Source organism: Phyllobates terribilis, unplaced genomic scaffold, assembly GCF_046119375.1.
Source record: "Phyllobates terribilis strain yellow unplaced genomic scaffold, ASM4611937v1 Scaffold_3__8_contigs__length_932513732, whole genome shotgun sequence".
Classification (NCBI taxonomy): Eukaryota; Metazoa; Chordata; class Amphibia; order Anura; family Dendrobatidae; genus Phyllobates; species Phyllobates terribilis.
Window position 1 is genome coordinate 353,404,191 of NW_027362763.1, and position 27,718 is coordinate 353,431,908.

At 45.4% G+C, this 27,718-nt stretch overlaps 1 protein-coding gene across 6 annotated transcripts; it reads left to right on the forward strand.

Moving 5' to 3' along the window:
• Window positions 1-4,476: 4,476 nt before the first annotated feature.
• LOC141259373 (uncharacterized) lies at window positions 4,477-22,981 on the forward strand. Of its 6 annotated transcripts, none has more exons than XM_073675264.1 (5): window positions 4,477-4,647; window positions 4,882-4,918; window positions 20,743-20,845; window positions 20,965-21,176; window positions 21,578-22,981. In XM_073675264.1, exons 4-5 carry the CDS (start codon window positions 20,981-20,983, stop codon window positions 22,948-22,950), a joined length of 1,569 nt encoding a protein of 522 aa, XP_073531365.1. In that variant the 5' UTR covers window positions 4,477-4,647; window positions 4,882-4,918; window positions 20,743-20,845; window positions 20,965-20,980; the 3' UTR covers window positions 22,951-22,981. The 6 variants fall into 6 exon arrangements, with proteins under 6 accessions (XP_073531365.1, XP_073531366.1, XP_073531368.1 ...); XM_073675265.1 differs by having other exon boundaries at window positions 20,787-20,845; window positions 20,962-21,176; XM_073675267.1 differs by having other exon boundaries at window positions 20,787-20,845.
• Window positions 22,982-27,718: the final 4,737 nt, after the last annotated feature.

Consider the following 27,718-nt stretch of genomic DNA (forward strand, 5'->3'; position numbering starts at 1 on the left):
GCTTCAGTATGGAGAGGGGTGCTGAAGAATCTGAATACTATGGGGAACCGATACAAACGTATGGCTGATAGGAGGAGAGTGTCTGGTCTGGACCTAAGTGTGAACGATCGGGTATGGTTGTCTACCAGGAATATAAAACTTAAGGTTCCCTCCTGGAAACTGGGTCCCAGGTTCATCGGGCCGTACAGGATCAGTTCTATAATTAATCCGGTGGCATTCCGTCTTGACCTCCCCCCTACGTTTAAAATTCACAACGTGTTCCACAGATCATTGCTTAAGAGGTATGTGGCGCCGGTGGTACCGTCACCTTTACCTCCCCCTCCAGTGGTGGTCAATGGTAACTTGGAGTTCCAGGTATCGAGGGTCATCGATTCACGCTTTAATCGCCGGTCCCTTCAGTACCTGGTTCATTGGAAGGGGTATGGTCCTGAGGAGAGGATGTGGGTTCCTGCGTCGGATATTAACGCAGACCGATTAGTTCGGGCCTTCCACACGACTCACCCGGATAAACCTGGCCCTGAGGGTCCGGAGGCCCCTCGTAGAAGGGGGGGTACTGTCACGGGTGTGTCGCCACGAAGATCGTCACGATTACACAGCCTGACTTCTCGCAGCTGAGTTTTTGGTGCTTTGTGTTTTTCGGCAGTGAGGGAGTTAACTCTCTCTCTCTCTGTGCTAGACGAGGTCCAGCCTCGCCCAGCTGCAATCAATGTTGCTGTAGTGGGACTCCTTCAAATGCCTGCCGGTCTGTTAGGGAAGTGTCGGTGAAAGCATTTCATGCAGACTAACAGAGCGGATCGTGGTATTTGGAGTTTCAGAGTTAAGTGTATTTGGAGTGTTTTTTCCCTTCCTCGCTTTATCATTTATCTCCTTTCCCGTTGGTGTTCCCTCTGTTGTAGTTGTGTAGTTTTTGTATGCAAGGTGGTTTTGGTTTTACCCTTGTACTGTCTCGTTCGTCTAAGTACTGAGTGTGGGCATATTATTACCTGTCCCCTTTTGTTGTGATCAGGGGTCCTTCTCAGGACTAGATTACTTAGGTGCAGGGATCCTCAGGAGGTAGGGGTTACGCTGGCGGCCTGGACCTCTGTACCTTTAACAGTACCTCCAGGTAGAGGGATTAGTCAGGGCCCCAGCTTAGGGTCAGCTTAGGCCCCCTACCTCCAGTACACAGAGACAGCGTGACAGAACCACAGGACCAAGGGTGCATGGATGGACTCCTCCACAAGAGGCCCTCATTACATACAAACACCTCCACCCTTGCACCTCACACCACCAGAGGGAGCCCGTTAGGGATATATATATGGAGGGTGGAGCCAGGCAGCTCAGTTAGTAGTCAGACTGAGAGAGAGAGTCTGAGAGCGTGCTGACGCTGAGAGCAGCGAAGACGCAGCACGTCTGCTGCTGAGTTCTAAGGGCCCCGAGTGAGGCCGACGGCAAGAGGAGAGAGGAGTTAAGGGGGTAGAGGAGCATCATAGGCTCACCCCGATATACAAACCGGACACTGGGTCCACGCCTACAGGGTCCCTTTATACACAGTAGGGACCACCGGCATCCCAGGAGGACTACAAGTCCCTGGCTGACCTGAAGCTAGACCCATTACAGGACCAGGAACCACAAGGCCCCCGCGTCCAGGGAGAGTGGTTACCAATAGAAGGTCCTACTACCGAGCGACAGGTGAAGGAACAGCATGACACATAAGCTAGGCCCAGTTGCAGGCTGGCCAGGAGCATACAGAGAGACAGACACGGACTAGGAGGCCTTATACTCGCTCACTGGGGAGAAGTCCTGAAGTGCACCCATCCTACTGAGTACCCTGGACCGTACCTGACATCCGCACCAGTAAAGGTATTGAAGCGAATCCCCTGTCTCTGTCAGTTACTCCTGCTGCGCCATCCCGCCTGCACTACAAGCCCCAGCATCACCACCCACCATCAAACTCCACACTGCCCCGGGGGCCCATTCCACCTGTGGCGATCAGAAACATCCCAGCTGCCATCCCATCACCCCCCGGAGGTCTTCAGCAGCGCTGGTAATCCTTACCAGGTACCACAGGTGGCATCACAAACTATTTATTTTATTTTTATCTCTAGCCAAGTTCCATTCCCCTTTTTGGTTGACCGCCCTGAGCCACGGACCGGGCCAGCCACTGTGACATACACCCCCCCCCAGCATCCATAGGCCCGGCTGCCGAGTACCCCATTGCCCCGGGGGCGAGTCACGGAGACTCGAGCATGTCACTTGAGTACCCGCGATACTCGGTGCATTCCCAAGCACCCAATGCAAACTCAAGTAGTGAGCACATGTGCTCAACGCTAGTTGCCATATCGTCATTTTTTTTTTTTTTTTCTTTACTAGTTTTTGCATCGCCATATTTTGAGAGCTATAATTTTTCCATATTTTGGCCGACAGACATGTGACAGCTTGTTTTATGCGGGACAAGTTGACGTTTTTATTGGTACCATTTTCGGGCACGTGACATTTTTTGATCGCTTTCTATTCCGATTTTTGGGAAGCAGAATAAACAAAAACCAACAATTCAGGAATTGCTTTTTGTTTTTATGCCGTTCCGTGTGTGGTAAAATTGATAAGGCAGTGTTATTCTTCGGGTTAGTACAATTACAGCGATACCACATTTAGGCTGAGTTCACACGATGCGTATTTCATGCGTTTCCGCGGCGTTTTTGCAGTTGCGTAAACGCCGCGGAAATGCATGAAAAACGCATGGTAGAAGGGAAGCAATGTTCCCCAATGGAAATCCGCATGTGTTGTGCCCATGATGCGGATTTTTCCGCAGCGCGAACGCTGCGGTCAAAAATCCGCAGCATGTCAATTAATTTTGCGGAAACGCGGCGATTTCGCCGCCATTGACTTGCATTAGAACGCGCCAATTCCGCAAGACAGCATCTGTACTTGCGCTATTGGCGCGTTCTAATATGCGGATGGTACCCGAGTGTGGAGGAGAGGAGAGTCTCATCCACACCCAGGTACCATTAAAAAAGCTGTAAAAAAAGAATAAAATAAAAAATAAATGTATTCTTACCTTCTGTCGGCCCGCGTACCGCTCCCGCTTGGTTCCCGGCACTTGCAGTGAGTTGTAGGACCTGCGCTGACGTCAGAGTCATGTGACGGGTCACGTGACGCTGACGTCGGCAGGTCTTTCAATTCAAAGTTGCCGGCAGCCGGGAACTTTGTAAAGCAGGACAGCGCGGACCATCGGAGGTAAGTATATACACTCTCTCGGGTCACACTATATAAATCCATGCTGTTTGCATGGATTTATATAGTGTGACCTAGTTGTCAAGCACTTTCCAGGTGATGCTAAAATCGCCTGGAAAGCGCTTGTCAATCTGCATGCGGAAACGCATGTGGATCCGCATGTATTCTGCAGGAAAAACGCATGCACAATCTGCATGCGTTTTTTCTGCCAGGGAGATGCAGAAATGATGCTGAAATTTTCTGTTTCATTTCTGCATCGTGTGCACATACCCTTATATAGTTTTTTTATGTTTTGGCGCTTTTCCACAATAAAAACTCTTTTATAGAAATTTTTTTTTGCATCGCTTTATTCTGAGAGCTGTAACTTTTTTATTTTTCGGCTGATGGAGCTGTATGGTGACTTGTTTTTTGAGAGACAAGATGACGTTTTCAGCGGTACCATTTTGATTTACATTCGTCTTTTTGATCGCGTTTTATTACATTTTTTGTTTTGAAGTATGATGATAAAGAATCGTTTTTTGCTTTGTTTTTTTATTTTTATTTTTTACCGTGTTCACTAAAAGGGTTAACTAGTGGGACCATTTTATAGGTCATGTCGTTCCGGACACTGTGATACTAAATATGTGTACTTTTATTGGTTTATTTTTTTTTCAGAATAATATTTATTTATGGGTACAGTAATTTTTTATTTTTGGGGGATTATTTTTTTCACTTTTTTTTTTTATATTTTTACAATTTTTTCCACTTGCTGACACATTTTTTTACTTGTACACTACGTCTCACTATGGGACTTTCACTTTTTGCAGCCTGATCGCTTACATAGCATAAGGATGCAGCAGCTTCTCTATGCTATCTACAGCCTGTCAGCGCTATCTACAGCCTGTCAGCGCTATCTACAGCCTGTCAGCGCTATCTACAGCCTGTCAGCGCTATCTACAGCCTGTCAGCGCTACATGCAGAAGTTACTTTGGTCGCGCACTGCACTGAGAAATTGAATCTAATTGGTTGCCATGGGAAGCATCTCTACTCCATTGAGCTACTTTCGATCAGTCTAATTGCTTGGTAATGAATATCAGTGATTTATTTCCCACACAGTAATACATAAGGTCTTGTACACATGAGCAGCGCTTGCGGCTTGCTGAGCACTGCCAGACTCTGCAGCGTTCGCGCCAATCACGCGCGAGGCATTCATTACCAGAGTCTGCTGCTATCACAAAATGGCGCTCAAACAAAACTACATTTCCCGGCGTGCACTGCATTCATCCTCTGAAGGCGGAAGTGACGATTGCCCGCTTCTGGTGTCCTGGCATTCCTCACACGAGGTACAGCAGATCAGGGCAGGCAGGCAGTGATGCTGCATAGTCGGTCACCTGGTTTCCCGCGCTTTTGGTATTGCAGCGTTGGCTGATGTGGCGCCTCACAGTAAAGTCTGAGGTAATGTTCTCTTTAGTGGTTTATATTGAGATGTGCACACTTTGCTTTAACAGCACCCACTATGCCTGTTCTTGGGTGGTTCTGCCATGTGTGCTAGAGCGAGTCTCCCCAGACAGCCTGAGCTCATCCTGCGGTGGCTGCCTAGGTTCGCAGTGGGAGATACATGTAGTATACAGGGGGCAGTCTCTGTCCTGCAGGGATTTACATGGCGTTTATATGTGTTTTCTGTTACAGGTTGTCTTATCTGTGGTGCATCACACCAGAGGCTGAGGTAATGTATGGTGACTGATAAGTGTGCTTACATTATGGGTATATGCCGCACATCTTGCTTCATTTACAACCATGGGCTCTTATGTCCTGCCGGTGTGCCTAGGTGACAGCCACAATGCTGAAGTTGGTTTCTTATTCGGGGCTGAAGTTGGCTTCTTATTCGGCAATTTCTTTTTTGCTGTTTTTTACAGTTTAAATTAAAAAAATAGATAAATAAATGAAAAAATATATTGCAGTGATGTGTCCTGATGTGAAAATGCTTAAAAGGATCTACAAATGTCAAAAAACTGGCACAAAAATGGGCATCAAAGCGGGCACTGAAGGGCGTTACTGAAAGGGTTAAATGACTTTGGGCCACTAATCTCATACCAGTATTTCATACATAGTGATGGCCCAAATCAAATTCAGGTTCCTCCAGCCTGGCCCAAATGGGTTCTAGGTATCAAAATGGGCATCAAAGCGGGCCAATAGCCATTTTTCACAGATATGAATAAGTAAATATTGTTTTTCAGGGGTTAAATTACTTTGGGCCACTGATCTCACACTGCCATTACAAACAGAATGATGGCCCACATCAAATTCAGGTCACTCCAGCCTGGCCCAAATGGCTTCTGGGCACAGAACGGGCATCACAGCGGGCAAATAGCCACTTTTCACACATTTCAATAAGTAACTGGTGTTTTTCATTGGTTAAATGACTTTGGGCCCCTGACCTCATACTAGTGTTTCATACATAGTGATGGCCCACATCAAATTCAGTACCTTCTAGCCTGGCCCAAATGGGCTCTGGGCATCAGAATGGGCATCAATTTGGGCAAACAGCCACTTTTCACAGATTTGAATAAGTAACTGATGTTTTTCAGGGGTTAAATGACTTTGGGCCACTGATCTCACACTGCCACTACGTACTTAGTGATGGCCCACATAATATTCAGGTTCCTCCAGCCTGGCCCAAATGGGTTATGGGCATCAAAGCGGGCAAATAGCCTCTTTTCACAGATTTGAATAAGTAACTGGTGTTTTTCATTGGTTAAATGACTTTGGGCCACTGATCTCATACTAGTATTTCATACTTAGTGATGGCCCACATAATATTGAGGTCACTCCAGCCTTGCCCAAATGGGTTCTGGGCATCAAAATGGGCATCAAAGCGGGCAAATAGCCACTTCACAGATTTGAATAAGTAACTGGTGTTTTTCAGGGGTTAAATTACTTTGGGCCACTGATCTCACACTGCCACTACAAACAGAATGATGGCCCACATCAAATTCAGGTCACTCCAGCCTGGTCCAACTGACTTCTGGGCATCAAAAGGGGCATCAAAGCGGGCAAATAGCCACTTTTCACACATTTCAATAAGTAACTGGTGTTTTTTTCAGGGGTTAAACGACTTTGTGCCACTAATCTCACACCACCACTACATACATAGTGATGGCCCACATAATATTCAGGTCACTCCAGCTTGGCCCAAATGGGTTCTGGGCATCAAAATGGGCATCACAGCGGGCAAATGGCCTCTTTTCACAGATTTGAATAAGTATTTGGTGTTTTTCATTGGTTAAATGACTTTGGGCCCCTGACCTCATACCAGTGTTTCATACATAGTGATGGCCCACATCAAATTCAGTTCCTTCCAGCCTGGCCCAAATGGGTTCAGGGAATCAGAAAGGGCATCAAATTTGGCAAATAGCCACTTTTCACAAATTTGAATATTTGCCAAATTTGATGCCCTTTCTGATTCCCTGAACCCATTTGGGCCAGGCTGGAAGGAACTGAATTTGATGTGGGCCATCACTATGTATGAAACACTGGTATGAGGTCAGGGGCCCAAAGTCATTTAACCAATGAAAAACACCAAATACTTATTCAAATCTGTGAAAAGTGGCTATTTCCCCACTTTGATGCCTAGAACCCATTCGGGCCAGGCTGGAGTAACCTGAATATTATGTGGGCCATCACTATGTATGAAATACTAGTATGAGATCAGTGGCCCAAAGTCATTTAACCAATGAAAAACACCAGTTACTTATTCAAATCTGTGAAAAGTGGCTAAGTAACTGGTGTTTTTCATTGGTTAAATGACTTTGGGCCACTAATCTTACAAAACCACTACATACATAGTGATGTCCCACATAATATTCAGGTCACTCCAGCCTGGCCCAAATGGGTTCTGGGCATCAAAATGGGCATCAAAGCGGACAAATAGCCACTTTTCACAGATTTGAATAAGTAACTGGTGTTTTTCAGGGGTTAAATTACCTTGGGCCACTGATCTCACACTGCCACTACAAACAGAATGATGGCCCACATCAAATTCAGGTCACACCAGCCTGGCCCAAAAGGGTTCTGGGCACAGAACGGGCATCAAAGCGGGGAAATAGCCACTTTTCACAGATTTGAATAAGTAACTGGTGTTTTTCATTGGTTGAATGACTTTGGTCCCCTGACCTCATACCAGTATTTTATATATAGTGATGGCCCACATCAAATTCAGTTCCTTCCAGCCTGGCCCAAATGGTTTCTGGGCATCAAATTGGGCGAACAGTCATTTTTCACAGATTTCAATAAGTAACTGGTATTTTTCATTGGTTAAATGACTTTGGGCCACTAATCTCACACCACCACTACATACATTGTGACGTACCGCACACAGCACTCACGCTAACCATATACTGCCACACAGCGCTCATATTGGCCATATACCACATATAGCACTCCCGTTGGCCATACACCGCTCTCGCTGGCCGTATATACAGCACACACAGCTCATATTGGCTATATACTGCACTCATAAGATCAGTGGCCCAAAGTCATTTAACCAATGAAACACCAGTTACTTATTCAAATCTGTGAAAAGTGGCCATTTGCCCGCTTTGATGCCCAGAACCCATTTGGGCCAGTCTGGAGTGACCTGATTTTGATGTGGGCATCACTATGTATGAAATGCTAGTATGAGATCAGTGGCCCGAAGTCATTTAACCAATGAAAAACATCAGTTACTTATTCAAATCTGTGAAAAGTGGCTATTTGCCCATTCTGATGCCCAGAACCCATTTGGGCCAGTCTGGAGTGACCTGTATATTATGTGGGCCATCACTATGTATCAAATACTAGTATGAGATCAGTGGCCCAAAGTCATTTAACCAATGAAAAACACCAGTTACTTATTCAAATCTGTGAAGAGGCTATTAGCCCGCTTTGATGCCCAGAACCCATTTGGGCCAGGCTGGAGGGAACTGAATTTGATGTGTGCCATCACTATGTATGTAATGGTGGTATGAGATTAGTGGCCCAAAGTTATTTAACCCTTTCAGTAACGCCCTTCAGTGCCCGCTTTGATGCCCATTTTTGTGCCAGTTTTATGACATTTGTAGCTTTTTTTTAAGCGTTTTCACATCAGGACACATCACTGCAATATATTTTTTCATTTATTTATCTATTTTTTGTAATTAAACCTGTAAAAACAGCAAAAAAGAAATTGCCGAATAAGAAACCAATTTCAGCCCCGAATAAGAAACTGGCTGAATAAGAAACCAACTTCAGCATCGTGTGACAGCCTGACTGGCCACTTACATGCACGATGGGAGCATAATCTAGGACGAAGCTCACTGGTTTTTGCAGTTTAAAAAAAATATAAATATATATATATATATATATATATATCTGCTGTGTTTAGAGTAGCAACAAAATGAATGAGATTTCTGAAATTTCTCTATTCTAACCCTTTAAGATATGTAAGGGTATCTGTCACCCCCTGGGAGATATCAGACCTTCACTATGGCCATACAAATCTGTTTTTATCTTATCAACTCGATTTTACACAGGCTTGGCGTTCCCCCGGACGCCAAGAATCCCCTGCCTCTCTTCTTAGTAATCCCCGCCAATGTGCTTATTTATCATATATTCCCCCCCCCCAACGTGTACTGTTCTCCCTCACTTCCTGAGCATGCGCAAAGCGCTGCTCACATGGAGCGTGCTTTGTTTCCGCCCGGTCTGTCTATGCACTGCGCCGCAGTATTCTATTGAGCAGGCGCCGGGAAGTCATCGAGTCGTCTGCGCAATAGAACCCTGCGGCGCATTGCACAGACAGACGGGGCCGGAAGGAAACAAAGCACGCTCTGTGAGAGCGGTGCTTTGCGCATGCTCGGGAAGTGAGGGAGATTAGTTCACGTCACAGGGCCCTATGATGTGCAAGGGAGGGGGGGAATATGATAAATAGCACATAGGCGGGGATTTTTTGTCACCTGGGGGACGCCAAGCCTGTGCAAAACCGAGTTGATAAACACATTTCTCTGCAATCAAACCTCTACTATGGGCCATACAGGTGGGTCATTCCACATCAAGTGGACCAGTTTTAAAAATCGTCCCCACTCGACCTCCGATTTTGTTGAAAATTTATAAGGATGTACATGTATGTTTGAAAAGAGGTTCTGTAAATTTTTAGGGCCAGATCTCAAATACATTGGAACCTCCAGTGAAAGGTCAACAGTGCCCACCAAGCCTGCGGCTTCAGCTAAGAGGATTTTGCAAACTTTGGCACATAGCCATTAGAGTTCTATACTGGCTATGATGCTGAAATTTGGCATACTAGTAGTGTTGAGTGAACATGCTCGACACTGCTCGGTACTCGCCCGAGCACCGAGCATTTCCGGGTTACTCGGGCGGGAGCTCTGGTCTCCGCCCTGCATGTTTGGCGCTCTTTACAGAGCCAATGAACATGCAGGGATTGCCAGCCAGTCACTGTAATGCTGCAGCCATGTTGGTTGTGGACATTACAGTGATTGGCTGGCCGCACAGCGTCACCTCGAGTATTTAAAACCGGGCGCCGCCATCTTGGACACAGTCCCTCCGGATTAGACAGTGTAGGGACAGCGCTGCTGATTTAGGGAGAGATATATACTGCAAAATAGTTAGTGTAGGATCTGTAAAGGCTGCCAGAACAAACAAACAGTCCTTTTCAGGACTAATATCCATCCCAGATACCAGGCAGGCAGGCTGTATAGGAGACACAGTGGTTATACCAGCAAACGCTGCATTACAGTCCTGTGTGCTCCTGTTGCTCAAATTGCTGGACTTAGCACCAGGTGTCGGGGGCCAGGAAAAATCCTTTTTTTTTCCTCCTTCACACTGTACAAATACCCGTCTTATTAACCTTTTGGTGCCCCCCCCCCAAAAAAAAAAAAAAAAAGTGTGTCTCTGATTTTTCAGACACAAATATAACTGTTGAAAATAGTCTGGTGTAGGCTAGAGAAACAGAAGTGTTGTTTTGCACTTCCACGGTTCAAACCTCTGTATTATCCATTTTGGGCCATTTGTATCTAAAATAAAAAACAGTTTGAGTGTGTCGCTCACTGTTCAGCCGCAAATATCTCTATTTAAAAAAGTGTGGTATACCCCAGTAAACAATGACTGGTTTTCCTCTTCCACGGTTCTAATCTACTCTTTATTACCCTTTTTCCATTGATGGTGCAAGTGTAAGCTATTTTACTTCATTTACAATGGGCAAGGCGCGTGGCAAGGGACGTGGAAGTGGACGTTCTGGTGATGGTTCGTGCAGAGGACGGGGCCGTGGCCAAGGTGAAAATGTGCCACAACTAGTGTTGAGCATTCCAATACTGAAATATCGGGTATCGGCCGATATTCGCGGTATTGGAATTCCGATACTTAATTCCGATACTTTTACAATATCGAATACCGGAATCGGAAGTTCCCATAATGCCTGCGCTCTGCAGTGTCTCTGAAGGATGACAAGCTGGGTGGCAGCGCTCAGCTGCGATCCAGCCTGTCATCAGAATGCCATCCCAGTGTGAGAGAATTCTCCTGATTGTTTAAAAATCCGGCGGGCGGTAAAAAGCCGCCGGCTTTTAAACAATCACACAGCCCCATACTGCTTCCCCGCAGCCTCCCACCCCTATCCTCCGCTCCCCACGCCACCTCCCATCCCGATCGTAAGTTAGGACCGGGCGGGGAGCACAGCACCAAGGAGCGGGGAGCGAAGGACCCGGGCGGGGAAGCCGGCAGTAAAAAGACTTCACCGCCGGCTTTCCCTTTCTGTGCTGCGCTTTCCCGCCGGTTATTTCAAATGAACAGCTGAGGTATCAGGTGATGCCGATCAGCTGTTCATTTGAAGTAGCCACGGTGCCCTCGGAGGGTTCATGCTTGACTGCATTGCATGAACTCACATGAACTTTCCCACGGCCGCACAGGTCAGCCTCACCTCCCAGACGATCAGACCCATCATGATTGGTGTGTGTGGGTGTCTGTGCGATGTGTGCGCGTGCAGGCAAACATAGGCCGATGTGACACTACTACTCCCATCGGCCTATGTCTGTCCCCCGTCCACTCGTGCCAGCAGGATCAGCTCGATGGGAGCAGTAGTTCCCATCAGCCTGATCCTGCTATTTAAATTGCCCTACTGTGTCCCCAATAAATTTTAAATACATGTCATTGGTGGCCAGTGGTTACCTACAATAAATTAGTTCATACATTACCTGTCCCCGCCGATCGTCACCTAAAATAAAAAACTACACCTATACTCACCTAGACACCTAATTCCCCGAAGCCATCGATCTCCTGTAATAAAATATAAAATAATAAACCACAACCTTATCCTTACCCCTCCGTAGTAGTCCACGAGTGTCCCACGAAGATCTCCAGTTTAGAGCAGCCACATAGAATGTGACCGCTCTGAACCGCCGCCACCGCTAGAATGATGGGGCCGTAAAGCATCCCCGTCATTGCATAAGCGGGTTCGCCGGAGTTCAGGCAGCGCTGCTCCGGTTAGCTGCTTTACGGCCCTGCTGTACCGTGAGAAATTCCCACGGTACAGCAGTGCCGTAAAGGAGGTCTCCGGAGCAGCGCTGACTGAATGCACTCCGGTGACCTCAGTCAGGGGCTCCCGCTGCCGGGAGCGGACGTGTTCCCGGCAGCGTGAGCTTACAGCAGCCATGCACAGCTGTCACCATCTCCAGATGTGACAGCTGTGCATGGGAGATCAGCGCAGGAACATGGACAGGTAACTATTTTTTTTTTAGTAAACTAAGAATTAAATAAAACTGTTTTATTTCAAATAAATTATTTTTTTCTGGGTGTAGTGTTTTTTATTTTTAACACTTTGTAGGTTAGTAATGGGGGTGTCTTATAGACGCCCATCATTACTAACCTGGGCTTCATGGCAGCTGGCGCTGACATGAACCCCACCACTATTACCCCCTGCCGCCGCACCAGGGCAGCGTGGAAGAGCGAGGCTAAGTGCCAGAATTGGCGCATCCTATGGATGTGCCATTTCTGGGGCGGCTGACGGCTTGCGCTCCTCAGTGTCTGGCTGTGACTGCATAAAGATGAGCCGAGGTCATGTCCAATGAACTCTGCTCACCTCATGCACGTCACTGACTGCGTGGGAAAATTCTCCTGCACTCAGCGCTTCAGCGTGAGAATTCTCCCACGCTGTCAGTGACGTGCATGAGGTGAGCCGAGTTCATTGTCGGCTCATCTGGATGCCGTCACAGAGAGACACTGAGGAGCGCAAGCATGCCTGCGCTTCTCAGTGTCTGCGGGATGACAGGCTGGATGGCAGCTTTCTGCTGCGGTCCAGCCTGTCATCTCGATGTAGCAGAGCTGAAGCTGTCGTGGGAACCATGGAAAGGTAAGGATGATGTTGCTTTATTTTTCTTTTATTGCAGGAGATCGTTGGCTTCAGCTGGAATGGGTGTGATGGTAAGTATGGTTTAATTTAGAACAATAAAGAATTGTGTTTATTTCAATTAAAGGACTTTATTCTGGGTGTTTGTGTTTTTTTTTAACTTTGACTATGGGGTTAGTAATGGGGGTGTCTTATAGACGCCTCTCCATTACTAACCTGGGCTTGATGTCAGCTGGCATTATAAGCTGACATCAACCCCAGCCCTATTACCCCACTGCCACCGCTACAGGGCAGTGGGAAGAGCGAGGCTAAGTGCCAGAATTGGCGCATCCTATGGATGCGCCATTTCTGGGGCGACTGACGGCTGGTGTTTCTAGCCTGGGAGGGGGCCAATATTCATGGCACCCTTCCTGGGCTATTAATGTCAGCCCCCAGCTGTCTGCCTAGCCTTTGCTAGCTATTAAATTAGGGGGGACCCCACGTCATTTTTTTGGGGGGTCCCCCATTTTAATAGCTAGTAAAGGCTAGGTATTCAGCTGGGGGCTGATATTAGTAACCTGGGAAGCTCCGTGGGTATTACCCCCTTCCCACGCTTCAAACATCTGCCCCAGCCGTCTGCTTAACCTCCGCTAGAGCCTAAAATTACGGGGAACACCATGCCAATTTTTTTTTAAATAAATCCTTTATTTTAACACTAAATGACAAGTACAGTAATCAACGCTGTCACTGTACTTCATATATATGTGACTGACATGTTTCTATCTAATCTATGTGTGATGCTCTATTCTTTCTGTTGTAAATTGTCGGGTACTGGTTTATGCCGCTGCTGAATTGCCGGCTTTTCGTGTAATACATTCTACATTATTCTTAGTTGTTTTACTTCATGTAGAATTAACCTACAAGGAAAGAAAGGGTTTATTTTCATTCCGATATTTGTGTCCCATTGACTTGCATTGGTTTCCGGTATCGGAATCGGCGATATCCGATACTTTTTGGGTATCGGTCCGATCCAATACGATATTTACTGATATCGGAAGGTATCGCTCAACACTAGCCACAACCAACAGCCACATCTTCTCGCTCCCACTTCTTGACCGAATTACTAGGGAAGCACAGAACAACATCAGTATTGAGAACTGATCAGTGTGAACAGGTTATTAATTGGATAGCAGATAATACTTCCAGTTACCTGGGCACCACCACCTCCGGTCTGTCTTCCACACAGTCAACTCTTAGTAGCCGTGAGTCTCGACCGCATACTCCTCCTCACCCTGATGCTCCTTCCTCCCACCATGCCGAGTGTTGTCAGACAGCAAGTGATCCCACACTTGGACACTCTGAAGAGCTGTTCACTGGTCCATTTCCATATTTGGGCCCCTCGCCTGATACGCTTGAAGTGGTGGAAGAGGAGATCCCATGTTGCGATGCCCAAATATTTGAACAGCCACGGCCACAGGAAGTCGACGTTGGCAATCTGTCACAAGAGGTGGACGATGACGAGACACAATTGCCAGAAAGTGAGGAGGAGGATCGTGGTGCGCAAGTAGAAGAGGAGGAGGTGGTGGATGATCTAGTAACTGACCCAACGTGGAAGGAGGACATGCAGAGTGAGGCCAGCAGCACACAGGGGGAGGGAGGCAGAGTACCCCAACAGGCAGGAAGAAGCAGTGTGGTGGCCGCAGACAGAAGGCAGGCAACCGTTCCCCGTAACACCAACACGAGGGACGTTGCCAGTACAAGCGGTAGGTCTTCCAGAGTCTGGAATTTTTTTAAAGACTCTGCTGATAACCCCAAAAAGGCCATATGTTCCACCTGCCATGCCAGCATCAGCAGGGGTGACAAAACTACCAGCCTGACCACCACCAGCATGATCAGGCACATGGCAGCAAAGCACCCGACTTTGTGGGGCGAAACCCAGGGTCCACGACCAGTGTCAGCGGGTGTCACCACTGCTTCTTCCACTGTTGTGCGTGCAATAGAACCCCCTGTTGTGTGTGTGTGTGCAAGGCAATCCCCTGTCCATACTGCATGTAAAGATGCCCCCTCCTCTCAGTCTTCACTTGTTATGGCAGTTTCTCAAGAAACAGCATCAACGTCCACGTCCCACCGCAGCGTTCAATTGTCCATATCCCAGACCTTTGAACGAAAGCGGAAATTGGCAGCTAACGCCCCATAGGCCACAGTGCTAAATTCGCACATTTCACGACTGCTTGCATTGGAAATGCTGCCTTTTAGGCTGGTGGAGACGGAATCCTTATTATGGCGGTGGCCGTCCCTCGGTACTCGGTCCCCAGCCGACACTATTTTGCCCGGTGTGCCATCCCTGCACAAGCATGTGTCCCAAAGCATCGGCCGTGCCCTCAACAACACAGTTACTGGGAGAGTCCACCTGACAACGGACACGTGGACAAGTGCTTGTGGCCAGGGACGGTACATCTCTCTGACGGCACACTGGGTAAACATAGTGGAAGCCGGGACCCAGTCGGACCTTGGGACGGAACACCTCCTCCCCACACCGAGGATTGCGGGCCCTGTGTCAGTCAGAGTTGCCCCCACAGTGTACAGCTCCTGCGCACCATCCTCCTCCTCCTCATGTTCAGCCTCCATCTCAGATATCACCACATCAGTTACAAGCTGGAAGCATTGCAGTACTGCCTCCGCCAAGCGGCAACAGGCTGTGCTGAAACTCATAAGCTTAGCTGATAAACCTCACACTGCTTGTGAGTTGTGGACAGCTGTGAAAGAGTAGGCAGATCTGTGGCTGAGACCGCTGAACCTACATCCCGGCATGGTCGTGTGTGACAATGACCGTAACCTGGTGGCGGCTCTGAGGCGAGGTGAGATCACACACGTACCATGCCTGGCTCATGTGCTTAACCTCGTGGTTCAGCGGTTTCTTAAATCGTACCACGAGTTGCCAGATCTGCTCGTGAAAGTACACCGCCTGTCAGCTCATTTTCGCTAGTCGGCTACAGCTTCCGCCGCCCTTGCTGTGTTGCAGCAGCTTTTGCAGCATCCGGCACACCGACTGTTGTGTGATGTCCCCACACGTTGGAACTCTACCCTCCACATGTTGCAAAGGATTTGTGAGCAGAAGAGAGCAGTTGTGGAGTACCAGCTGCAACAAGGCCGTCGATATTCAGGTCAGACTCCACACATAAGACCTCAGGAGTGGACCTGGATGTCTGACATATGTACCATCCTGACAAACTTTGAGGAGGCCACCAAGATGGTGAGTGGCGATGACGCCATCATTAGTGTCAGCATCCCACTTGTCTGTCTTTTGCAATGCTCTCTGCAGAGAATTAAAGAGGAGGCATTGCAGCCTTAGTATGATGAGATGGATCAAGAAGCCGTAGCGGGCGATTTACACACAGCCCAGCCTCATCTCATCCCAACGTGCATTGGGGGACAATGAGGGAGGGGAGGAGGATGAGGAAGAACAGGAGCTGCTATCATACGTTGTAGACGGTAGTACCTGTACAAGTGTCATACCGTCAGTTCAGCGTGGGTGGCCTGAGGACAGGGGGGAAGAGGAGGAGGAGAGCATGGTCAGTCATCATCTTGGTGAGGACACGGAAATCTTGCCCGTTACCAGTCTGGCACGCATGGCTGACTTTGTTACGCTGCCTTAACCGTGACCCTCGCGTTGTCAAAATGTTGGGTGACAGTCATTACTGGTTGGTGACACTTGTAGACCCCCGCTACAAGGAGAACTTTCACTCTCTTATTCTTGAGGTGGAGAGGTCTACAAAAATGGGGCAATACCAGAAGGCCCTTGCTGCAGAACTCTTAAAAAAATTCCCATCTGAACACGCTAGTGGCAGAGGTCACACTTCGTTGCCCAACCAAGGCGTACAGGCGAGAGAGATGCAACTCCAATCCAGCAGAGGCAGGGGAACACTGTCAGCGTTCTGGGACAGTTTTCTGACACCCGCCCAGCTTACAGGCCCTGAGGCGCGGGGTACTCACAAGGAGTGGAAAGTTTCAAAAGATGGTGAGGGAGTACCTTGCCGATCGTACCAGCGTCCTCCGTGATTCCTCTGTGCCTTTTAATTATTGGGTATCCAAGCTAGACACTTGGAATTAACTCGCTCTGTACGCCTTGGAGGTCCTGGCCTGCCCTGCCGCTAGCGTGTTATGGGAGCGTGTTTTTAGTGCCTCTGGGGGAATTATAATTGATAAGCGCACTCGCCTGTCAACTGACAATGCTGACAAGCTGACCCTTATCAAAATGAACAAGGGCTGGATTGGGCCAGATTTCTCATCACCCCCAAATGACAGCAGAGTAACAAAGTCAAATCCACTGTGTTATTTCGGGAGGTGTATTCCCATGCATCGCTTCACACCCACACATGGGTATACGCTTCCTCATTTCGGCTGTTTTTTGCTCTTCTCCTTATCCTCAGCCTCCACGACCACTATACCACCAGGGTGACCGTGGTCCATGTTGCCAGCATTGCAAGTTCCTCTGTCCTAATTTTTGGCAGCTTTTGCTTGGAAGGCATAGGCAAAGACTATGGGAGACCCACTCCCCAATAATGGGAATAATGTTTTTAATATGCTGTACTGCATGGCTCTTGTAAGGGGCATTAAAATCGTCTTGTTAAGCTACTGTGACCTCCACGTCTCTTTCACGGGGCATTGTTATTGTCTTTTTATTCCACTGTAACCTCCACCACTCTTCCAAGGGGCATTAAAACTGTCTTGTTAAACCACTCTGAACTCCACGTCTCTTCTAAGGGGCATTAAAACCATCTTGTTAAGCTACTGTGAACTCCACAGCTCTTCCAAGGGGCATTGACATGTTTTTAATTACCTCTAACCTCCACGACTTTTGCAACGGGCATTGCATTTCCTCCTAATTTTTGTCAGCTTTTGCTTTTCAATGCATAGGCGAACACTAAGGGAGACCCACTCCCCAATAATGGGTAGAAGGTTTTTAATACGCTGTAATTCACGTCTGTTTCAAGGGGCATTGCAGTGCCTAATAATTTTTGGAAAGCCTTCCATTCCCTGCTTAGGCCAACAGTGTACAGGAGACCCAGTTGCTATAAATGGAAAAAACGGTTTAGTTAAGGCCCTCTGACCTCCTCCATGTCACTTCCAAGGGGCATTGAAGTGCCTCGAAATTTTTGGTAGGCATTGCATTCACTGTATGCCTTATAACTGTGTAGCTGAACCGCTCCTTTTGGTACAGAAAGATATCCTACAAGACATGTGTGGTTGGCTGGCCTGATATTGATGTGAATGGTCCCTGTTCCTCCTGCTCTTTCTCCTTTGCCACCACCTCATCCATCATTCATCACCTGAAGCTTTGTTTTAACGGGAGTCATAGAACTGGGATAGTAGCAGGAAAACATCCAGCAATTCTCGAAGGAGGTAGAATATGCGCCAAAACGCTGACCACCTCAGGCCTAGCTGCTACTACATACATGCGCTTGCATTCCAAGGAACAGAAAGCTATGGAGGTGGATGGCCTCATGATCATGAATAATTTACTCGTTGTGTAGGAGGCCGACCACTGCTGCTGTCTACCTTCTGAACTTTGTGTTGAAGCCTGATTGACCCAGGACCCGCAATCCTCTGTCTGGAGGACGTGTTGCATCCCAGTGTCCAACTGTGTCCCGGCTTCCACAATATTAACCCAGTGTGAAGGCGTCAGTGAGATGGACCATTCCTGGCCACATTCACTTGTCCACGTGTTTGTGGTTAGGCTGTCCTTCCCACTAAATGCACTGGGGAAGGCACAGGTAATGTTTTGGTATGCGCGCTTGTGTATAAGGCGCATCGGGACAAATAGGGGTGGCTGGGGACCGTTTATGGACACCCGGCCACCCCCACGCGGCTGGGGACTGTGCGTGGACACCCGGGCGGCTGGGGACTGAGTATGAATACCAGGCTACCGACGCAGCCATGACGTGGTGGTCAGATTCCACCCCCACATGCCTAAAAGGCCCAATTTCAAGTGCAAGCAAGCTAGCAGTATGGTATTGCAGCCTGGGGGTGGGTGGGTGGCAGGCTGCATAATTGCGATTGTATTGCAAGTTATGGGGGAGGTGCAATTGAACACTGCCCTGGGACAAGGACTTGCACGGAGATAGTTGCAAGTCTGCATCTTCTGATGGGCACACTTTTAGGCAGTGACCTGGGTGTCAGAGATGCTTCCAGGGGTCTTCCCCATGCTGTTCCCATGTCTTTTTAGCACTGTATGCATGTGTCACACAGCACATGGCCAGATAAGGTTGTAAAATGTTAAAATGACATTTCCCGGTGAATGCATTTGTCACGGGTGAAAGCAATACAAACGTGCAAAAAACGCATAAAAAAAATGCTACTTGTGAACATAGCCCAAGGTGTGGAGGAGTATTTTTGTTTATTTATTTTACCTTATACACAAGTCTTTACCCCGGAAAGGATGTTCCTTAACCCCTTTCCGACCTGGTCAGTAATAGTACGCACCAGGTCGTGAAGGCCGGTTCAGCGGGGGCTCCGGCGGTGAGCCCGCACTGAAGCGAGCACCTATCAGCTGATTATTGGAATCGCAATCCACCCGCGGCTGTTAATATGTTAAATCTCTGACGGCATTTAACTCGCGCTTCCGGGAGTCCTAAGCCCCGCCCATCAGTGACCCCATCACGTGATCGCGGGTCACCAATGGGTGGGCATGACAACTCAGGGTCTGCAGCAGACGCCTGTGGTTGTCATATCTCAATTGCTATGAGCGCCACCTAGTGGTTAGCGCTCATAGCAAGTGAGCATTTCTCCTGCATACAAGCGATCTGCTCATCGCTTGTATGCAGTAGAAGCAATCAGACAACTGCTGCTTCTAGTTTCCTCTGGAGACTATAGAAGCAAGCAGAAAGTGTAAAAAAAAAAAAAAAGTTTTTAAAAAAATAAAAAATATATAAGTTTGTCACCCCCCCCCCTTTCGCCCCATTCAAAATAAAATATATATATATATATATATATATAAAAAACACATACACATATTTGGTATCGCTGCGTTCAGAATCGCCCGATCTATCAATATAAAAGAAGAATTAATACAATCAGTAAACGGCGTAACGAGAAAAAAATTTTAAACGCCAGAATTAAGTTTTTTTGGTCGCTACAACTTTGCAATAAAATGCAATAACGGGCGATCAAAACATCGGATCTACCCCAAAATGGTATCAATAAAAACGTCAGCCCGGCACGCAAAAAATAAGCCCTCACCTGGCCCCAGATCCCGAAAAATGGAGAAGTTAAGGGTCTCGGAAAATGGCTTCATTTTTTTTGTGTTTTTTTAGCTAGCTTTGGATTTTTTTTTCACCACTTAAATAAAAAAGAACCTGTACATGTTTGGTGTCTATGAACTCGTAACGACCTGGAAAATAATGATGGCAGGTCAGTTTTAGCAATCTGTGAACGTGGTAAAAAAAGGACCCAAAAAACAACTGTGGAATTGCATTTTTTTTGCAGTTTCGCTGCACTTGGAATTTTTTTCCCATTTTCCAGCACACGATATGGTAAAACCAGTGATGGTGTTTAAAAGTACAACTCGTCCCGCAAAAAATACGCCCTCACATGGCCATATTGAACGAAAATTAAACAAGTTCTGGCTCTGGGAAGAAGGGGAGCAAAAAAGGAAAACACAAAAACAGAAAGACCCATGGTCGTTAAGGGGTTAACATATTTCACAGGAAAGCACTTTCGTTTTTGAACGTTTTATTGTGAGCCTGTAAAAGTGGCTTAACACTAGAACTACTGATGGAGTCATTTTGACTCCTTTCGTTTTTTATTTCTCTTCTGTGACTACATTTTTCAGAATTCCAGCTTGAAACTCGGTGACTTTTCCTCAAATATGATGTGAAAAAAGATTTTGTGAGAATAAATAATTTTGGTGAAAAATTTGCGCTTTTTTTCAAAATTTACCAAGAACTACTGAAGGGAGTCATTTTGACTCCCTACTATATTTTGAGGTTCTTTTGTCACTAAATGTTGCTATAAAGTTTTGTGCATAATTTTTTCACTCTGTCTTATTTACCCTGATGTTCATATAGATGTAGTTCAATTTACATGTCAACTTTTCACATTTTCCTTGTGTTTTACCTGCTTGTATTACTGTGTAATGCTGAACAAAATAGCTTGTTTACTCTAGGCTCTTATCTTATGCTAATGAAGGGTGGTGTTTTTCTAAGGTCCTAGCAGGAGACAGTATTCTGGATAGTAACTTTACTTTCAGTTCAGCTGAAGAGACAAAGAGAACAGACGCAGACATACGAGCTCTGAAGACTCATACAGGTATGAATTGTTCTGAAATAGTTTAGCTGTCTGTCAACTGATTCAGCCCACCTACTTTTGAAGGTGGCAGAACAGTTATTATTTCTTTTAGTTTTCATTTCATTTCTATTTTTCAGCAGGGAACTATATAGAATTATGGAATTTGTGAGGAATATGGAGAGAAGACGTTTGATAAAGCCTCAGGATATTCTGGCTACTTTGCAATCCATACCGGAGGATGAATCGGAATCCGAATTGCAGGAACATGTATTTGATTCTGACAGTGATGAAGATTTCATTCCTCAGAACATATCAAGTGAATCTGAAGACTCAGAAGGAACAAATCCAGAAGGTAAGTAGTTATGTGTATTTATTTGTTCTTCCACACACTGAGTTAGGGCCTGTGCACACTAGCAGAATTCTGGCTGAATAGCCATCTGGATATTCTTGCCGCAATACAGGCCGTACCTGCCCGCTCATGCCTGAAGCTCCGCTCCGAACCCCGGGCTGGAGCCGCTGTCAGGGACAGAGCAGCGCTTGCTTACGCGCGAGCACGGCTCCGTCCCAGACAGCGGCTCCAGCCCGGGGTTCGGAGCGGAGCTTCAGGTATGAAACTCCGCTCTGTACCTGAGCGGGCAGGTACGGGCCGGATTGTGGTGAGAATATCCGGTCGGATATTCCGCCGCTAATCCAGCCAGTGTGCACGGACCCTTACAAAACAAAAATTCTAAATATTCATCAACTTTTTTACAGATATTCCAAGCACATCAACTGGGGATCGGGCTCATGCAGTTATGTTGCCTCGTGACCATCCTCCTGGTCGTGGACAGAAAAAATCAGCAAAACGTCCCAGAAATGAAAGAACAACAGATAACGATGGCGGCGAAGGTAATGCAACAACAAACACCAGAGAAGGCGAATCTGAAGGAATACTAGTTTCAGCGGATGGTATTCAATGGAAACCTGTTGAAATTGGAGAACACTTGCCTGGTAGGCGTGACAGCCAAAATATTCTTCGAGAACCACCTGGCCCTACAGGATACGCCAGAAGAAATATCATTATCGATAGTCCTTTGAGCGCATGGCGTTTATTTTTTGATTCATATATATTGACACATATAAAGAACTGTACGCTTGCAGAAGCATGCAGGAACAATAATTTACAGTTTACTCTATCTGATGAGGAGCTAGATGCATTCATTGCGATATTCTATGCTTGTGGAATATCTGGCACGAACCGTCACTCGATTAACAGTATTTGGTGTAATGACTGGGGAATACCGTTTTGCAAAGCGACAATGTCTAGGGACCGCTTTGTTGAAATTATGAGGTTTCTCAGATTTGATGAGAAATCTACTCGATCGGAGAGACTGCAAACGGACAAGTTTGCTCTATTTTCTACTGTGTGGGACAGGTTTATTGAAAATTGTATTGCGTGTTACAAACCTGGCCCATACATAACGGTGGATGAGCAACTTTTCCCAAGCAAAACTAGGTGTCCATTCACGCAGTACATGCCTTCCAAACCAGATAAATATGGCCACAAATATTGGCTAGCTGTTGATAAGAGGAGCAAATATCTGGCAAATGGCTTCCCTTATCTAGGCAAAGATGACACACGCCGTGCTGAGGACCGTTTAGCTGACCATGTGGTAATGAAGTTATTGGCCCCGTTTTTGAAAAAAGGTCGCAATGTTACAACCGATAATTATTTTACAAAATATGGAGTAGATGTAGTGGATCAGATGGCACGAAAATATACCACACGAACATGCACAAGCAGATGGCCTGTTCATGCATTTGAAAATGCCTTAGACTTTGCGGGTATAAATGCATGGATAATATTCAAGGAGATTACCCACCAAAAAATGTCACGCAAGGCATTTTTGCAAACGCTTGTGAGAGAGTTGAGTGGTCCTTATGTCACAGATAGGGAAAAGGGTTCCACGTCCCAAGTTTCTACATGCTCAGAAGTGATGGTTCAAACAAAATTTTGCCAGATCAAAGAAAAGTGCAAGAAAAATAGATCTGTCGGAAATTGTAAGACTTGTGGTAAGTCTTTGTGTGGGCAATGTACTGCCATAAATCAAAGGCAATGCCTAAAATGCGAAACACCAAATGTTTAGAAGGTGAATTCTGCGCCATATTTTCATTTTTATGCTCCTCCACCTACATTTTCTCTGCTTTTTGTTCTTCAGTTGTTGTTTATATGTGTGCACTTGAATAAAAAAAAATGTTTGAAAAACGTCTATTATAATTATTGTTATTTTCTGTAGAAAAATAAGAAAAGCAGAAAAAAAACAATCAAAAGCATTACTGTTGGATCTCACAATAATAATACATTACAAAAAATATAATTATTAAATAACCACAAATGAAACTCTAAAAATAAACGAAAACAAGCAAGGAGTCAAAATGACTCCTTTCAGTAGTTCTAGGCGGGGTCACGAGTCCAGTAGTCCTAGTGTTAATACCTCTGACCACGTTGTTGACAGCAGTGACCTGGGGGTCAGAAATGCTTCCAGGGGCGATCCCCATGCTGTCCCCTTGTCATTTGAGCACTGTCACTATCGTTTTGGGCACTTTTTAGGCTTTCTACAGACTGCCGGGAGAGCCGCCGCAAAAATGTTCGGGTCTCCCATAGACTAACATTGGGCTCGTTGCTCGGGTCGAGCACCCGAGTATCACAGTGAGCTCGGCCCGAGCTTCGAGCACCCGAGCATTTTAGTGCTCGCTCAACACTACATACTAGCTCAACTTTTGCTGCTAAACACGATAAATTTATTACCGGCTATGACAAAACAATATTTCGGCCGCAATTTTGTGTCAAAGTAGCTTGTAAAACGCGTCTCATAAAATTTATGCCAAACTTTGCCCATATATAACTCAAGACCGAAAACCAACAGTAACTGGTGCTTGCCCTGTACACCAAACATCTACATGACTTTGCATTGCTGCAATATCACGGTCAAACCATATGTATTTGTGGAATTATTCACACTCACATATGATGAAAAACGTAAAAAACCCGAATTTTACCTATTTTTAGGTTAAATTTCTCAAAGGGTACCCCTAAAATATATTAATTCTGATATCATTAGAGCACATTTTTCTCTACAAGGATCATTGGTTTTTTTTTTTTTTGGAGTCTCAGTTTAAGAAAAGAAAAATGCCACTGAACATGGTGTTATTTATGCGCGTAATGCATTGATTTTGTGTTCGATTTTCAGATTCTTATCACATGTTACAGAGTTGTATTGTTGCTAGCAATGTCTATTATCAAACCTATAAACCTTTTTGTTTATGAAAAGTTATTGACTATTGTTACATTTCAATGCATATATTATTTATTAGCGATGGAGAATGAAATTGATGAAGAATCGGCCTTGCGAACAATTCGAAGTGCCACCTTAAGACATTCACCCATAGCAAGGATGAGTTGAAATTGTTTACAAGCTTTGGATGAACAGAAATTGCTGCGTCGACGAGTGGGACTAAATTTTGACGAACATTCACAAATCTGTTTACACCATGAAGCTTTATTCTTGACCAAATATGAGCATTTGCAAAAATCGTGTTGCAATCCTTTTGGGAAGAAAGGTCATAACACCAAAAAGAATTTGCGAGCTATCAATTTGTTAGCAGCTGACCAGTTGAACGAATTTACAAAGAATGATGTGAAGCCTGGCCAGAAGATGTGTGCATCATGTCGAAAAGAATTTGCTAACAGGAAAAAAATCAGCTGATCCAGTTTCCTCTGAATCAAATCCAGATGGAATGGAATGTTCTCCAGAAAGTCTAAATTCAAGCTTAACATCCATTGGCATCTCTCCTCTGAAATATCCACGGGTAAGCCAGCGGGATTCACTTGGATATGCAAGGAGAAAGATAAGCCAGGTACAAAATGCATTTTTTAGCAAGATTGCTTCAATTGGAGGGCTTGAGCCGAAAGACATAGAATCATAGAATGGTAGAGTTGGAGGGGACCTCCTGGGTCATCTGGTCCAACCCCCTGCTCAAAGCAGGATTCACTAAATCATCTCAGACAGATTTCTGTCCAGCCTCTGTTTGAAGACGTCCATTGAAGGGGAACTCACCACCTCTCGTGGCAGCCTGTTCCACTCATTAATCACCCTAACTGTCAAAAAGTTTTTTCTAATATCTAATCTGTGTCTCCTCCCATTTAGTTTCATCCCATTGCTTCTAGTCTTTCCTTGTGCAAATGAGAATAAAGATGATCCTTCTACAATGTGACAGCCCTTGACATATTTGTAGACCGCTATTAAGTCTCCTCTCAGTCTTCTTTTTTGCAAGCTAAACATTCCCAAATCCTGCAACCGTTCCTCATAGGACATGGTTTGCAGACCAGTCACCATTCTGGTCGCTCTTCTCTGAACTTGCTCCAGTTTGTCTATGTCTTTTTTAAAATGTGGTGCCCAAAACTGTACACAGTATTCCAGATGAGGTCTGACCAAAGAGGAGTAAAGACCGATAATGACTTCACGTGATCTAGACTGTATGCTTCTGTTAATACATCCCAGAATTGTATTTGCCTTTTTTGCTGCTGCATCACACTGTTGACTCATGTTCAGTCTATGATCTATTAGTATACCTAAGTCTTTTTCACATGTACTGTTGCTTAGCTCTATTCCTCCCATTCTGTATATGCTTTTTTCATTTTTATTGCCCAGATGTAGTACTTTGCATTTTTCCCTGTTAAAAACTATTCTGTTGGTTGCTGCCCACTGCTCCAGTTTATTTAGGTCTTTTTGAATCTTCCCTCTCTCTTCTCTAGTATTAGCCATCCCTCCTAGCTTTGTCATCAGCAAATTTAATCAGTTTACCCTCAATTCCTTCATCTAAATCATTGATAAAGATGTTGAACAATACAGGTCCCAGGACGGAGCCCTGTGGTACCCCACTTGAGACATTCATCCAGCTGGATGTGAAGCCATTTACAACCACCCTTTGAGTCCGATCACTAAGCCAGTTATGAATCCACCTAACAGTTGCCTGGTCCATTGCATACTTGGTCATTTTTTCAATAAGGATGGTGTGAGATACTTTGTCAAATGCTTTGCTGAAGTCAAGATATACTATATCTACAGCATTTCCCTGATCCACCCAGTCAGTGATTCTGTCATAGAAGGAAATTAAGTTAGTCTGACATGACTTGTTAGTTACAAACCCATGCTGACTCTGGTTAATCACTTCATTCTTATCCAGGTACTTACATACATGATGTTTAATAATTTGTTCAAAGATCTTTCCTGGTATAGAAGTCAGACTCACCGGCCTATAGTTCCCTGGGTCCACCTTCTTCCCCTTTTTGAAGATAGGAACAACATTTGCTCTTCTCCAGTCTTCTGGGACTTCTCCTGTTCTCCAAGAATTTTCAAAGATTATGGAGAGTGGTTCTAAAATTTCTTCTACGATCTCCTTCAGTACTCTGGGGTGTAATTCATCTGGACCTGGAGACTTGAACTCATTTATGTTAGCTAAATATTCCCTCACAATCTTTCTGTTTACAGATAACTTGGATTCCTCTATTCCTTTAAAAGGACAGTGAAGATTAGTTGATGTTACATTTTCTTTCTGAGAGAAAACATGCAAAATAGGAGTTAAAAAGTTCGGCCTTCTCAACATCCTCTCTTACCATTTCTCCATTTTCATCCTGTAAAAATCCTATAGCATCTTTGACTTTTCTTTTACTTTTGACATACCCCCAAAAATCCTTTTTTATTGCTTTTGACATCTCTTGCAAGCCTTAATTCATTGTCAGCTTTAGCTAACCTGATACGTGCCCTGCAGGATCTGCAGACTGCATTATAATCTTCTTTAGATATGCCTCCCTCTTTCCATTTAATAAACATTTCTTTCTTTCTTTTTAGCATGTGTTTAAGTTCTGTGTTCATCCATCCTGGTTTCCTTAAATGCTTCCCATTCTTCCTACTTTTCGGGATTGTTAACGATTGTGCTTTGAGAATCTCATTTTTAAAAATTTCCCATCCTTCCTGGACATTTTTGTCCTTAAGGACATCCAGCCATTGGATCCCTCCTATTCTCTTTCTGATTCTCTTAAAATCTGCCTTTCTAAAATCTAACCTTGGAGTTTGAGTCTTCACATGTCTTCCTCCTCTAGTTATCCAAAATTCTATAATAGCATGATCGCTGCCTCCTAGGGTCCCAGCCACCTTTACCTCCTCAACCATTTCCTCCCTGTTTATAAGGATTAGATCCAAAGTAGCAGATCCCCTTGTTTTCTCCCCTACCTTTTGGAAGATAAAGTTGTCAGCAAGAGAGGATAAGAATTTGCTTGACCTGTTAGTTTTACTTGAGAGAGATTCCCAACAAATGTCTGGATAGTTGAAATCTCCCATGACCACTACGTCATATTTTTTGGAGAACTTGGTCATTTGATACATAAAGAGTTCATCCATATCTTCAGCTTGCCCAGGTGGCCTGTAGTAAATGCCTACAATGGTGTCCTTTCCGTTGTTCTCTCCTTGTATTCTTACCCAAACAGTTTCCACAGAACTCCCAGTCTCTGAAGCTTCAATCTCTGTGCAGATATACGCTTTTCTAACATACAATGCAACACCTCCTCCTCGTTTATCAAGTCTGTTTCTTGCAAATAAGTTGTATCCTTTTAGCCTTGTATTCCAATCATGTGTATCGTCCCACCAAGTTTCAGTGATTCCAATGACATCATATTCCTTTTCCTGCATTAGTAGTTCTAATTCTCCTTGTTTGTTGCCCATGCTTTGTGCATTTGTATAAAAACATTTTAGTTTGTGATTGGTTTCTCTTCCTCCCATATTTTTATTATTTAAATTGTTTTGTCTTTGTTCTTCCTTTCCACTTCCAGTAGCAGAGATCTCAATAGTATTTGTC